Source organism: Pseudophryne corroboree, chromosome 1, assembly GCF_028390025.1.
Source record: "Pseudophryne corroboree isolate aPseCor3 chromosome 1, aPseCor3.hap2, whole genome shotgun sequence".
Classification (NCBI taxonomy): Eukaryota; Metazoa; Chordata; class Amphibia; order Anura; family Myobatrachidae; genus Pseudophryne; species Pseudophryne corroboree.
The window spans coordinates 1,008,886,613-1,008,902,538 of record NC_086444.1 but is presented as its reverse complement, the minus strand read 5'-3'; the positions used below and the strand labels follow the sequence as shown (position 1 = coordinate 1,008,902,538).

The window sequence follows — 15,926 nt, the reverse complement described above, 5'->3', positions numbered from 1 at the left end:
CAACGTCGTCTGCCAAGGCCGATGCCCAATGTCATAGTACAGAGCATGTCAAATCCAAAACACCAAATATCAGAAAAAAAAGGACTCCAAAACCTAAAATAAAATTGTCGGAGGAGAAGCGTAAACTTGCCAATATGCCATTTACCACACGGAGTGGCAAGGAACGGCTGAGGCCCTGGCCTATGTTCATGGCTAGTGGTTCAGCTTCACATGAGGATGGAAGCACTCAGCCTCTCGCTAGAAAACTGAAAAGACTCAAGCTGGCAAAAGCACCGCAAAGAACTGTGCGTTCTTTGAAATCCCAAATCCACAAGGAGAGTCCAATTGTGTCGTTTGCGATGCCTGACCTTCCCAACACTGGACGTGAAGAGCATGCGCCTTCCACTATTTGCATGCCCCCTGCAAGTGCTGGAAGGAGCACCCGCAGTCCAGTTCCTGATAGTCAGATTGAAGATGTCAGTGTTGAAGTACACCAGGATGAGGAGGATATGGGTGTTGCTGGCGCTGGGGAGGAAATTGACCAGGAGGATTCTGATGGTGAGGTGGTTTGTTTAAGTCAGGCACCCGGGGAGACACCTGTTGTCCGTGGGAGGAATATGGCCGTTGACATGCCAGGTGAAAATACCAAAAAAATCAGCTCTTCGGTGTGGAGGTATTTCACCAGAAATGCGGACAACAGGTGTCAAGCCGTGTGTTCCCTTTGTCAAGCTGTAATAAGTAGGGGTAAGGACGTTAACCACCTCGGAACATCCTCCCTTATACGTCACCTGCAGCGCATTCATAATAAGTCAGTGACAAGTTCAAAAACTTTGGGTGACAGCGGAAGCAGTCCACTGACCAGTAAATCCCTTCCTCTTGTAACCAAGCTCACGCAAACCACCCCACCAACTCCCTCAGTGTCAATTTCCTCCTTCCCCAGGAATGCCAATAGTCCTGCAGGCCATGTCACTGGCAAGTCTGACGAGTCCTCTCCTGCCTGGGATTCCTCCGATGCATCCTTGCGTGTAACGCCTACTGCTGCTGGCGCTGCTGTTGTTGCCGCTGGGAGTCGATGGTCATCCCAGAGGGGAAGTCGTAAGCCCACTTGTACTACTTCCAGTAAGCAATTGACTGTTCAACAGTCCTTTGCGAGGAAGATGAAATATCACAGCAGTCATCCTACTGCAAAGCGGATAACTGAGTCCTTGACAACTATGTTGGTGTTAGACGTGCGTCCGGTATCCGCCGTTAGTTCACAGGGAACTAGACAATTTATTGAGGCAGTGTGCCCCCGTTACCAAATACCATCTAGGTTCCACTTCTCTAGGCAGGCGATACCGAGAATGTACACGGACGTCAGAAAAAGACTCACCAGTCTCCTAAAAAATGCAGTTGTACCCAATGTCCACTTAACCACGGACATGTGGACAAGTGGAGCAGGGCAGGGTCAGGACTATATGACTGTGACAGCCCACTGGGTAGATGTATGGACTCCCGCCGCAAGAACAGCAGCGGCGGCACCAGTAGCAGCATCTCGCAAACGCCAACTCTTTCCTAGGCAGGCTACGCTTTGTATCACCGCTTTCCAGAATACGCACACAGCTGAAAACCTCTTACGGCAACTGAGGAAGATCATCGCGGAATGGCTTACCCCAATTGGACTCTCCTGTGGATTTGTGGCATCGGACAACGCCAGCAATATTGTGTGTGCATTAAATATGGGCAAATTCCAGCACGTCCCATGTTTTGCACATACCTTGAATTTGGTGGTGCAGAATTTTTTAAAAAACGACAGGGGCGTGCAAGAGATGCTGTCGGTGGCCAGAAAAATTGCGGGACACTTTCGGCGTACAGGCACCACGTACAGAAGACTGGAGCACCACCAAAAACTACTGAACCTGCCCTGCCATCATCTGAAGCAAGAAGTGGTAACGAGGTGGAATTCAACCCTCTATATGCTTCAGAGGTTGGAGGAGCAGCAAAAGGCCATTCAAGCCTATACAATTGAGCACGATATAGGAGATGGAATGCACCTGTCTCAAGTGCAGTGGAGAATGATTTCAACGTTGTGCAAGGTTCTGATGCCCTTTGAACTTGCCACACGTGAAGTCAGTTCAGACACTGCCAGCCTGAGTCAGGTCATTCCCCTCATCAGGCTTTTGCAGAAGAAGCTGGAGGCATTGAAGAAGGAGCTAACACGGAGCGATTCCGCTAGGCATGTGGGACTTGTGGATGCAGCCCTTAATTCGCTTAACAAGGATTCACGGGTGGTCAATCTGTTGAAATCAGAGCACTACATTTTGGCCACCGTGCTCGATCCTAGATTTAAAGCCTACCTTGGATCTCTCTTTCCGGCAGACACAGGTCTGCTGGGGTTGAAAGACCTGCTGGTGACAAAATTGTCAAGTCAAGCGGAACGCGACCTGTCAACATCTCCTCCTTCACATTCTCCCGCAACTGGGGGTGCGAGGAAAAGGCTCAGAATTCCGAGCCCACCCGCTGGCGGTGATGCAGGGCAGTCTGGAGCGACTGCTGATGCTGACATCTGGTCCGGACTGAAGGACCTGCCAACGATTACGGACATGTCGTCTACTGTCACTGCATATGATTCTCTCAACATTGATAGAATGGTGGAGGATTATATGAGTGACCGCATCCAAGTAGGCACGTCACACAGTCCGTACTTATACTGGCAGGAAAAAGAGGCAATTTGGAGGCCCTTGCACAAACTGGCTTTATTCTACCTAAGTTGCCCTCCCACAAGTGTGTACTCCGAAAGAGTGTTTAGTGCCGCCGCTCACCTTGTCAGCAATCGGCGTACGAGGTTACATCCAGAAAATGTGGAGAAGATGATGTTCATTAAAATGAATTATAATCAATTCCTCCGCGGAGACATTGACCAGCAGCAATTGCCTCCACAAAGTACACAGGGAGCTGAGATGGTGGATTCCAGTGGGGACGAATTGATAATCTGTGAGGAGGGGGATGTACACGGTGATATATCGGAGGGTGAAGATGAGGTGGACATCTTGCCTCTGTAGAGCCAGTTTGTGCAAGGAGAGATTAATTGCTTCTTTTTTGGGGGGGGTCCAAACCAACCCGTCATATCAGTCACAGTCGTGTGGCAGACCCTGTCACTGAAATGATGGGTTGGTTAAAGTGTGCATGTCCTGTTTTGTTTATACAACATAAGGGTGGGTGGGAGGGCCCAAGGATAATTCCATCTTGCACCTCTTTTTTCTTTTCTTTTTCTTTGCATCATGTGCTGATTGGGGAGGGTTTTTTGGAAGGGACATCCTGCGTGACACTGCAGTGCCACTCCTAGATGGGCCCGGTGTTTGTGTCGGCCACTAGGGTCGCTAATCTTACTCACACAGCTACCTCATTGCGCCTCTTTTTTTCTTTGCGTCATGTGCTGTTTGGGGAGGGTTTTTTGGAAGGGACATCCTGCGTGACACTGCAGTGCCACTCCTAGATGGGCCCGGTGTTTGTGTCGGCCACTAGGGTCGCTAATCTTACTCACACAGTCAGCTACCTCATTGCGCCTCTTTTTTTCTTTGCGTCATGTGCTGTTTGGGGAGGGTTTTTTGGAAGGGCCATCCTGCGTGACACTGCAGTGCCACTCCTAGATGGGCCCGGTGTTTGTGTCGGCCACTAGGGTCGCTAATCTTACTCACACAGCTACCTCATTGCGCCTCTTTTTTTCTTTGCGTCATGTGCTGTTTGGGGAGGGTTTTTTGGAAGGGCCATCCTGCGTGACACTGCAGTGCCACTCCTAGATGGGCCCGGTGTTTGTGTCGGCCACTAGGGTCGCTAATCTTACTCACACAGCTACCTCATTGCGCCTCTTTTTTTCTTTGCGTCATGTGCTGTTTGGGGAGGGTTTTTTGGAAGGGACATCCTGCGTGACACTGCAGTGCCACTCCTAGATGGGCCCGGTGTTTGTGTCGGCCACTAGGGTCGCTTATCTTACTCACACAGCGACCTCGGTGCAAATTTTAGGACTAAAAATAATATTGTGAGGTGTGAGGTATTCAGAATAGACTGAAAATGAGTGTAAATTATGGTTTTTGAGGTTAATAATACTTTGGGATCAAAATGACCCCCAAATTCTATGATTTAAGCTGTTTTTTAGTGTTTTTGGAAAAAAACACCCGAATCCAAAACACACCCGAATCCGACAAAAATAATTCGGTGAGGTTTTGCCAAAACGCGTTCGAACCCAAAACACGGCCGCGGAACCGAACCCAAAACCAAAACACAAAACCCGAAAAATTTCAGGCGCTCATCTCTAGTATTTTGGATATGGGATTTTTCCGTATTTTGGAATAATTGCATACCATAATGAGATATCATGGTGATGGGACCTAAATCTAAGCACAGAATGCATTTATGTTACATATACACCTTATACACACAGCCTGAAGGTAATTTTAGCCAATATTTTTTATAACTTTGTGCATTAAACAAAGTGTGTGTACATTCACATAATTCATTTATGTTTCATATATACCTTATGCACACAGCCTGAAGGTCATTTAATACAATATTTTTAATAACTTTGAGTATTAAACAAAGTTTGTGTACATTGAGTCATCAGAAAACAAAGGTTTCACTATCTCAGTCTCACTCAAAAAAGTCCGTAATTCGGAATATTCCGTATTTCAGGATATTTGGATATGGGATACTCAACCTGTACTAAACAAAAAATAGTAATTCCAAAGATGGGGGTGGATCTAGTGCCCGTATCTTGAATCATAAAAAAAAGGGGTTTCCCTCATTCAAAGCGGTAGGTTTTCTAGTTCACAAAATGGTAGCATTTGTTGACTAACTAATCCCTACACAGTGCAGACATTTAAATTAAGGTGGCAAAATGAACAAGAAAAAAATCATTTTAAAGTGCCGATTTTTTTCTCATGGAAAACTACTAATAGGATCTGGTTCTTGTTTTGGCATTAATCCATTTTTCCAAAATCTCATGTAAGCAGGATCCTATTTGCTTACATGAGATTTTGGAAAAATGGATTAATGCCAAAACAAGAACCACAAACTATTTATTTGTGGCATTTACAAAAAAATAAACCCACATATTTGCTTTCAGTTTACTTTCTTGATCTTATATTATAATTTTTTTTAATTATTATTATTATTATTATTATAAAATTACATTTTATGTGTTAAATGGAGCAAATAGATTAAGGTATTTAATGGATATAAAAGGTCTTGCAAAAAAAATATAGGTATAATTTGTATAGGTACTGCATAAAAAAAATTGTGATGTTAAAGTGCAGCACATGCAAACGGTGAAAAATGAGTTTAACATAAGAATGAGAAAACACTTAGCCACTGAGGAGATAATCAAGTGGTTCCTAAACTTTCATGAATCACGGCACCCGAGGTACAGCAGGACTGGTTTTGCTTGTCACTTTGACCATAAATAATTTATTTTGGTCCTAGAACCTGAGGCACCCCTGCAAGTGTCATGTTACCCCAGGGTGCTTGGACACAGTTTGGGAGTCACTGGTTTATACAATTATATCCCTTTCACACCGCAGCTTTAACCCGGTAAATTGCCGATTTTTCAGCCTTCCTAAACGGTTCTAGCTGCGATGTGAAAGGGCCACCTTGAATTTACCGTTTTCAAAATACTGGTATTTTGAAACTGTAAAAAAGCAGGGTCCTACCCGGTTCAGAACCGTTTCACTGTGCAGTGTGAAAGGCTCTGAAATGGTATTTCTAAGCCACAGGAGGTGATAGGCTGTCTCCATGTGTGATGTCACCAGGCAGAAAGCAGGAAGCTGGAGGAAAAACACATCAGACACATGAGAGTGGGTTTAGAAGCGTTTTCTTACTGCAAATATATTATACAATGGCAACTTGGAGTGATGAAGAGGTGAGGGAGCTGCTAAGAATCAGAGGGGATGAGGAAATCTGCAGACAAATAACTGGGACAGTCAATGATGCACTCATATATAAAAACATGGTTAAAATGCTTCAAGCTGCTGGGTTCCATCGTACGACTATCAAAATTATTAATAATTAATTAATAATTATTAATAATGTGTGGGCCAGAAAAGTCCATTTATAATGACAACCACTGTTTTCTATGGGTGAAACGGGTTCAGTGTGAAAGGTACCAAAACGGTAATGAAATGGTAATATACTGGTTACAACATGCGATGTGAAGGGGGTTTAACTGCTCAGACCTGTTTTAAGAACCGTTTAAAGAACCGTTTCAAAAGCAGGTTTTGCGATGTGAAAGCAGCATTATCGTGTTACAGGTCCCATACATCAGCAATCAACTGGGGCAATTCTGCAGTTTGTAGATGATTGTGTGAAAAAAAACAACAACACACATCTGCAGTGTATGAGGTTCACCAATTCTGACCAAATCGCAAATTGATGAATCGGGTTTTCCAACATATTGGATATATGAGCCCCTTTATTTTTACGGGAGTATCAGTGAAATGTTTTATTATTACGCTTTTCTTACCAACCAATGTGATCCATTTAAATACATATAAAACTAGCAAGATTGTTCTAATTTAAATGTATAGTGCCTCACACGTAATGTGATGGATGGATCACCTGTCCCCATGCCAATTAGAATGGGCTGCCATGTATAGGGAAGCATGCTTAATTTGCAGTATACAAACTGCACATCACAAACTATTTATGACCATAGGTTATTATAATGTATTTTCCAAATGTTCTACTCATAACATATTAACACCAATATGTTAATGCAGACAAGTAATTACAATTCAACCAAGAACTGTGACTTTCCCACCTGACAGACAAGCTGTGGCCTTGATATACATTGTCCTATTTAGCATGTGGCTGTCTAGAGGAAGCTTTCAGTCATAGACATAACAAACAGTGACTTCTGCAGGAATGACACATGTAGTTTCCTACACTGTGCATGATGATGAGGAACCCAGTCACAGCAATACAATGCATTTGTCTGACTCAATTGCAGTGATCACTGTCCTACATTGTTAGATCTTATTTATACACAATAGAGCGATGTCTAACCATCACATGATAAATGTAGAAGTAGCACAGGGCTTATAATACTGTAGTACTAATCCTAGAATAAAACTACTGTATGTGTAATGGATGTACATAGGACTGGTTACATTGTTATGGGAGAGTATTTGTTTAATCATTACAAAGCAAAAAGAACATTTTCATTAATATTAGTAAACATATTTAGCATTGACCTTTAAGCAGTAGAATTGTTTTAGTAACAAGCCAGTAGTTCCACATATAGTTACAGTAGCTAAAGAAAGTATTTGTTTGCTACAATGAAAAAGTAAAAGGTTCCCTCATAATGCAGACAAGTTCCAAATAACCTACACGATTACCTATCCTGTTAGAAAAGAGTGACCATGAAAACAATGGGGGTAATTCCAAGTTGATCGCAGCAGGAATTCTGTTAGCAATTGGGCAAAACCATGTACACTGCAGGGGAGGCAGATATAACATGTGCAGAGAGAGTTAGATTTGGGTGTGGTGTGTTCAATCTGCAATCTAATTTGCAGTGTAAAAATAAAGCAGCCAGTATTTACCCAGCACAGAAACAAAATAAACCACCCAAATATAACTCTCTCTGCAAATGTTATATCTGCCTCCCCTGCAGTGCACATGGTTTTGCCCAACTGCTAAAAAATTTCCTGCTGCGATCAACTTGGAATTACCCCCAATGTTTGTAGGAGAGAGAGAGACTGAGACAAAGCCGGAGCCAGCAGCAGCACAGGGGCAGGCAGTGAGGAGACATCACACACAGTCTGCGGCCAGTCACTGGCTATACAAGGACATAATGCCACACTGCACAGCCGCTTTCCTACACATTACACAAAGCACTACAAATCCCATCGTACCAAAGGGCGAACAGATACAATCTTGGAGTGTGGAACAAGCAAAACAAAGCCTACGGCAGACAGGCTTCCCCACGTGTCACCAAGCACGGCAGTCAGCGCACACACAACATACTACACAGCACTACGGCTGGGGACAGGACCTGCCCGGTGTGTGTGTGTCGTGTTACATGCACTGCACACACACACACACGTCGCTGTAACGTGACACTACTGCACAAATACAACTGCAAAGACACACAACAAACGTGCACAGCCACTGAGCCCGGGTGCACTAGTATGGTGAGCTACTGAGCGTGCACTAACAAGTATGGTGCGAGCAGTGTGCACAGCTACACGTACATCTCACTCAGCTCTTATTACCCCCCTTTTAATCCACAACTCTCACGTCCTTCCTGCCTGCAGCAGCACCGAGCACACCGGCGGCCAGAGCAGGGCAGTGAGAGACTGCAGCAGCAGCACTGCAAGAAGAAACAAAAGCAAAGTCTGTCCTCGGCTGCTTTATACCCGCACACGGTGCCCCCTCCCTCCGTACACAGCAACATAACACACTACACGGGGGACGGGGCGCCACGTAACAACACGGACAGACAAGTAGTAGTGCAGCACTGGTGTGACAGGTACACAAATAAAAGGCAGCCTGTCTACAGCACACTGCTCTGATTACTATACTACATAGACTGCCAGTCACAGGCCGGGGAGAGGAGGAGGAGGGGGAGGGGGGAGTGTTATTGTGAGCACAGAGCAACAACAATCACACCAGCAGCAGAGAAGTTGGGAAGCAGCTGTGTGACAAAGTACTTAGTGCGTGTTACTATACTGTGTGCCCCGGAGAGTGCGGGCACTACCAGCACAATCACTCAGGCTATGCGGGTTTGCTGCTGTTCCCCGCACTTGTACACCATAACACAGCGAGCTGCATACAGTGGCAGCACTGCACCAGAGGGCTGCCAGGGGCACGGGCTGGGCTGGCACACACCTCTATTGTGCACCAGGCAGGAGGGGAGGGGGGTGCAGGGTAACACAGGGGGGTACTTACTGTTTTGTCCAGGTCTATCTTCACCTTCTTCTGGGAAATGCTCTTCTGGATCCTTTTGCTGAAGCTGGCATTGCCCGCAGGCCGGGGGCACCTCTCCCCCTCGTCCCGCAGGCAGCACAGCTGGCCGTTTAGGGGACCCAGGGCGACGGCAGGGACCGAGATGGCTGCTGCTGCTGTGGCAGCTGTAGGGGAGGTGACCTCTCCGCCACTGTCCCGGTGTAACTCCTCGGGAGGGAATCCGTTCATCATGCTGTGTCTGAGGGTGTGCAGCCAGTTCTGTGTGTGGCTACTGTGTGTACACTGCGGCTGTATAGCTGGGGGTCTCTACATGTGATCAATCCACAACAAAGTCTGCTGCAGCAGCAAATGGAGAGCTGTGTACGAAGCTGCTACCTGCTGCTGCTGGCAATGTGTGTGTATCATACAGTGAGTGTCTGGCTGCTGCTGCTGTGTCCCAGTGCATTACATTCATTGCAAGGTTACACTGGCCCCGCCCCCTTCCCATCAAGGCCCTCCCACTTTTACTCTCCATATATAAACACTGAAACATACACAGCACAGGCTGAGGCCACCGCTGCTGCTGCTGCGTAAAAAAATTGTCTACAGCTCTGTTTAACAAAGTCAAATATTTCATTCTATACAGTACATGTGTGTGAAGAGGCTGAAGTTAGCTTCTTATTCAGCCAGCTTCTTATTCACTTGTTATTCAAGCTCTAGCTTCTTATTCGAACTCCAGCTTCTTATTCAGATCATTCAGTTATGCAAGGGTTAATGAGTCTTGGGCCACAAACTTGACACCTGAAATCAACAGAGGGTGGTCACTTACATCTGACCCACTTGTATTTTGCTTGGCCCAACGCTGTTTTGTGCATGAAATACACTGGCAAAGTGGGCACACACACCATATTTTACCATTTTGAATAAGTAGCTGTAGTTTTGCAAGGGTTAACCAGTCTTGGGCCACAAATTTGAAACCTGAAATCAACAGAGGGTGGTCACTTACATATGACCCACTTGTATTTTGCCTGGCCCAACGCTGTTTTGGGCATGAAATACACTGGCAAAGTGAGCACAAACACCATTTTTATAAATTGCCCTTTTGAATAAGTAGCTGTAGTTTTGCAAGGGTTAACTAGTCTTGGGCCACAAATTTGACACCTGAAATCAACAGAGGGTGGTCACTTACATATGACCCACTTGTATTTTGATTGGCCCAACGCTGTTTTGGGCATGAAATACACTGGCAAAGTGGGCAAACACCATATTTCACCATTTTGAATAAGTAGCTGCAGTTTTGCAAGGGTTAACTAGTCTTGGGCCACAAATTTGACACCTGAGACTGGAGGAGGCTGCACAGGAGAGAGCTCTTAGGCCCTGGTCCTTTTCTGAAGCCTGCAGTGTTTCCCCTGGGAGCCTCCCAGGGGAGGATGGATCCTCCTGGGGAGGACGATGATGGCGAGTCCTGGGCTGCTGGGCCCGAAGGAGGCCCCGGGATTTCTGGCCTGCATACAGCCATGGAAGTTCTAGCATTGGGAGATTCGGTCAGTGTGGCAGTCCCAGTGATTGTGGACCCTGTGAAGAAACAGGATCCCCAACTGGTGACTCCCAAACCATGGGACGCTGGCTCTCCAGGTGAGGAAACCCTGGGGGGTGATAGGTACCTGCCTGTGGTGAAGCGGGGGATGCTGTGGTTTCTGATAGCAGCTCAGAATCCTCTATGGATGAATATGTGAATATGAGCCTGGAAGACTTAAAAATGGAGCAGACTCGTTTAACCTCTCGTCTTTCCCTCAAGAGAAGGAAACGAAATACTTGTAGCAGTCGTGAGAGAGCTCTCCTAAAGGATGAGTTTTGGGAGCTAAGTACTAGCCTGGCTGCACTAAAGGAAAGAATTAAAGTGTTATGTAATCTGGCTCTTTCTCAGGAGAAAGAAGTGTTGATAAAGTCCTTACCTGAGCAGGATTGTGGGGGCAGTAGCAGCTCGGTCCCAGCAGTTTCTGTGGCTGCGTCAGCATTGTGTAGTCAGGTTCTGTCTCGGGAAAAAGGAGTTGCAGGAATCTCTGCCTGAACAGGGTGGCGGCCTGGACCTGTCAAGTTCAGTAGCGGCATCAGAGCCTCCAGTGGAGTGTATGGAGGTGGGAGTCCAGCCTATGGAGAAGGAATTGGCTGTAGGGAGCTGTGATGGAAGTAATGTTTCTAAGATCGTGCATGATGCTGCAGATATCGTGGAAAGGCCAATGATGGCAGTATCTGGTGGCTTCCAAACGGGGGAGGCGTCTCTCCTGGAGGGAGTGCTGGGTGGTGACGGTGCAGGGGGCGTGGCGGTTGCTAGGGTAACGGCGGATGCTGGGACCCTTGTGACTGTCACTGCTCCCTGTGGACTTGTCCCCGAAACGCTCACCTCTAAAGTTGCAAGTGTGGGTCCGGCGCGGGCCGTGGTTGGTGCTGGGGCTGGCCATCCCTGTAAGCCTGCGGTGGCTGGCTCTGTCTTAGTCGCTGTGGTGGCTGAGGGAGGCGGGGCCAAAGACGCATCGGGTTTGACATCGCAGGTGACATCATTACCCACATCGATGGGTGTTTCAAAATATGAAGCCATGCCGAAAGAGGGGCAGCAAGGACTGCCAGCTGTAGATAAGAGAAAATTAACCCCTGAAGAAGTTATGTTGGTAGAAACTGTACATGGTAACATGGATATGCCGGTGAGGGTTCTAGCAGCTGGGAATTTGTTTCAGGCGAACCATGTCAGGATGACTGGTGGGGTGGGGAGTGTGGGAATAGGGGCTGGTAGTGGTCTGGCACCTGAAGGGCTCCCTGTAACTTCCTCTGAGGTTAGGCCGGGTGCTGGTTCGTATGCTAATTCTTTGGCGGCTCCTGGTCGGCCGAGTGCTGGTCCTCAGTTCGGGGTGAGTGGGGGTCAGCCCATAAAAAGAAGAAATGTGGTGCAGTTCAGATGGGTAGGGGATGGGGAGGCTCCTTCGAAGTCGGAGTTCTTAGGTATGATCTTCTCACTGGGGTTTGAGGCTGCAGATCTTTTTGCATGCATTCACCCAGTGAGAACTCCAGATTTCGACCTGAGCTTCCTCTCCCTGAATGGCCTGCAGGCCTTTGGCTCCCGTTGGGAGAAAAACAAGAGGAAGGAACCATATTGTTTTTTCAAAGCCCATACCATCACGAGGCAGGACAGGGTTAAAATCACTGTGTTGGTGCGTAATGAATCACTGCCCCCTGCTGATATTATATATTGGTTGTCTAGGTCTTGTACAGTACTATGTCCTTTGGTAAAGTTTGATCATACTAGGGGGGTCTGGGGTGGTGCCTATTCGGCCTTTGTGAGGTTACACCAGGTAAGGGCTGAGACTAGACACATACCTTCTGCCGCTTACATTGGCCGTGATCGGCTCGTGTTTTTACCCTGGGCAACCCAGAACCTGTCATAAGTGTGGTGACTTCCGTCGCCTCAGTAGCGATTGTGGGGTGATTAAATGTGCTTTGTGTGGCCAGTTGGGGCATGGGTCCTGGGAATGCAGCAAGGTCAGGTGTAATCTCTGCGGTACAGTTGGTCATCCCTACAGTCGATGCCCTAAGGCTTTGCATAATTATAGTGCAGGGGTGGAAGAAGTGGTGCCTGGTCGCGAAAGTAGCGTACCGGTAACTGTGCAGCATCAGGACATCTCAAAGAGAATAGAAGATGGTGGGAAAGAGAAGGTTCAGCCTGAAAAGGGGGAGGCATCCTTTCAAATCGTCAATAAAGGGAGGAGGAGGAAGCCTAAAAAAAAAGGAGGCAGATTTTATTTTCTCAAATAGGTTTGATGTCCTGTCTTCTTCTGATGATGAAGAAGAGGGGGAGGTGGTCATGGTTGGGTGAAAATAATTAGTTTTTGTCCCAAATGTCTCAAAAAATAGAAAGCCAAAGCAGGCCTCTAATCTGTCAGTTGCTGGGAAGGAGCTTGTAGCTAAGGATAAACAGGGAAAAATGGGACAAGGTAAAGCCCAAAGCAAAACTAAGCACTTGGAAAGAAATGGTTCTCAGGGGGAGCTGGAGTGGGACCCTGTGGGGATAGAGTTGAGCCATGCTGTAGGATCCCTGTTAGACGTGGTTGAAGTAGCTCAGTGTCCAGAAGGGGAAGTCCCTCATTCTTCAGATGAGGTGTTGGTGGTTGATGAAACTCCTGGGTCCCCTGGTGGGGGTGGTCCCGGTGGCGGCTCCTTTATTAGTACCCCAAAGGCCCCTGATCCGGATCCTCTCCCGGACGAGGTGGTAAAGGAGGAGGGGTGTGTTGTTGGGGAGGGGATTGGTAGGAAGGGGTCCGAGAGTCTACTTAGTGAGACTGTGGTCCCTGTTGCTGATAGTGTGAGTGAGGAGGAGGAGGGGGAGGAGGAAGAGATCTCCCTGTCTGACGAGGATGCTATCCCTTTTGGGGTGGCAGGTAAAAGAGTTGGATCCTCGGATGAGGACTCTAAAAGACAAGCAAATAAAAAGTGAATGGGATCCTACTTCTATAATCCAAGAAACATGGATTCCCAACCTATGCGATGTGTCACCATTAATGTGGCTTCCGTGTTTTCCGAACGTGCTCGTTTCTTGGCCTTTGATTTTTTCAATACGGTTGATGTTGATTTTTTATTTTTGCAGGAGACCAGGATAGGTGACCTGGCCACACTTCATCGGGCCAAGGGTCAGTGGAAGCGTGGGCCTTCCTTCTGGTCTCTTGTGGCCGAGCCGTACGGTGGGTTGGCAGTGCTTTTTACTGATATGGTAAACGTGCACAGGATTATAGAATTACAGGTAGGTAGGTGCATGGTTTTGGATGTCAACCTGAGAGGACATGACCTGAGATTAATAAACATCTATGGGCCCCAAACAGCTTGGGACTGGAAATGTCTTTTCAGGGAGATAAAACCGTTTCTCCTTACGGCCCGGCAGATCATCTTTGGCGGTGATTTTAACACCGTCATTAGGCCAAAAGATAGGGGAGTCACAAAGATGACCCTGGGCTATGATTCCAATTTTTTAGTTAGCATGATTAGAGAGGCTGGTCTGGTCGATAAGCATGTTCGCCATTTCCCAGACCTCACTGGTTTCACCTATCATTGTGGTAGTCGTAGGTCTAGGATAGATAGGTTTTTTGTTAAGGAGTCCTCGAAAACTTTGCCTCCTGAGACAAAGCCAGTAGAGTTCTCCGATCACATTTTTCTGTGTGTTGCTTTGAACGTCTCAGAAACCCCTCAGAAAGGGCGGAGCCTTTGGCGTTTTAATTCCGGGCTCCTGAAGGAGGAGGGAGTTAGACAGTCCTTTAGAGACTTTTTTCAACTGCAGGAAACACTTCTGGAGGCTGGTTGGAGTAGATCTGAGTGGTGGGAGGAGTGTAAAAAGAGGACTCAAAGGTTTTTTCAAAGGCTGGTAGCCAGGAGAAACTTGACAAAAAGATGTATCTACCAGAGCCTGAGAAAGGAACTAGGGTACTCTTCTTGGAGACAGGGAGGGTATTTTGGGAGTCATCAGGTCTTATTACTCCGACCTTTTGTCTGAGCAGCCACTCATTAGAGAGAGGATGGATCGGTTCCTGGGGGAGACACCTGGGCTTGAGCAGCATGATCCTTCTTTTGACTCTTTGGGGAATGATGTGACAGTGGATGAGGTCAAGAAGGCTATAGACGGTTTGTCTATAAAAAAAAATCTCCAGGCCCAGATGGATCTGAATTTTTTAAAAGTTTTCTCAGACATCTTGGCTCCTCGTCTTGTAGAGATATTTAATGAAAGCCTGGGTGAGGGAGTGCTCCCTCCCTCTATGAGATCCTCTGCTCTCATATTATTGTCTAAAGGTAAGGACCCAGCCCGTATTGAGAATTGGCGCCCCATCGCTCTTCTCAATACGGACAGAAAGATTCTGGCAAAGGTACTCTTAAATCGGCTGATGGTAGTTTCCGGGCTGTTACTTTCCCCGTCTCAGCATTGCACTGTAAAGGGTTGAAGCACCTTTAGTGCTGTCCTTGGCATCCGGGAGGCCGTGGAGCAATGTCGTGCTGAAAAATGGGGTAAGTATTTGCTGGCGTTGGACCAGTCCAAGGCTTTTGACCGGGTTAATCATCAGTACCTGTGGGCTGTGCTGGAAAGGTATGGTCTTCCAGTAAGGGTGGTAGATTGGCTACGTGTCATTTACAATCAGGCTGAGAGCTTCCCGCTTGTCAACGGTTGGGTTGGGCCCGCATTTTTGGTTGACTCGGGTGTCCGTCAGGGGTGTCCCCTGAGCCCCCTTCTGTACGTATTCGCAATTGACCCCTTTGTGCGGAGGATTGAGTGCGGTACTGTTGCAGGGGTGCAGCTGGGCCCTGGGCTACCACTGAGGGTGGCGGCCTACGCGGATGACATTACTGTGATTGTGTCGTCTGTGGCAGAGGCGCGTTACATGGAACGTCTTATCTGTGAGTATTCTGAGGCTTTGTGCTCCAGGATCAATCAGGACAAGTGTGAAGCTTTCTGGATGGGGGAGGAAGGTGACGAGTTTGCCCTTCCAGATAGTCTCCCCCGCGCCAGTCCAGAGATAAAACTTCTCCAGAAGGGAGTTGGAGAGAAGAATTTTACAGACTCACTTCTATGCTCCGCTGTCGTTAAGGGACTGCCCGGGCAGTGTTTGCTCAGATGGGTTGTCTCTGATTAATTCTTAGAGAATCCCACTGAAGTTCAGAGATATTGCCTGGCTTTCCTTCCAAGGGAGACTTTATGTGCGGGGTAATCTCAAGTGCCGAAGTGCCAATGATCATGGTTGCCCACGTGAGGAATGTCTAGGGGAGGAGGAGACAATGGACCACTTCCTCCTTGAGTGTCCCTTCAATATAAAGGTTTGTAAAGCGGTTTCAAGGGCCTTACGGGGCATAGTTACCCTGAGTGGGTTTATGGGACGTTCAAAGGGTATAAAGGATATGATTTAACCACATTTTTTTTTAGTTAGTTTAGCAGTTAGGTTTCACACATAAGGGGGGCACGGTGTCAGGTTTCCCTCAGAGCAAAGGTCCTCCCCTGTGAAGTG

At 47.2% G+C, this 15,926-nt stretch overlaps 1 protein-coding gene across 1 annotated transcript in view; it reads right to left on the bottom strand.

Moving 5' to 3' along the window:
- The window catches only part of SAP30 (Sin3A associated protein 30), a 50,888-nt gene extending 41,524 nt beyond the window's left edge, over positions 1-9,364 (bottom strand). Inside the window, exon 1 of the mRNA XM_063920640.1 lies at positions 8,899-9,364. Within this exon, the coding sequence (XP_063776710.1) occupies positions 8,899-9,147 (249 nt within the window). The 5' untranslated portion in view covers positions 9,148-9,364. The remainder of the gene's footprint in view (positions 1-8,898) is intronic.
- Between the last annotated feature and the right edge of the window lie 6,562 nt (positions 9,365-15,926).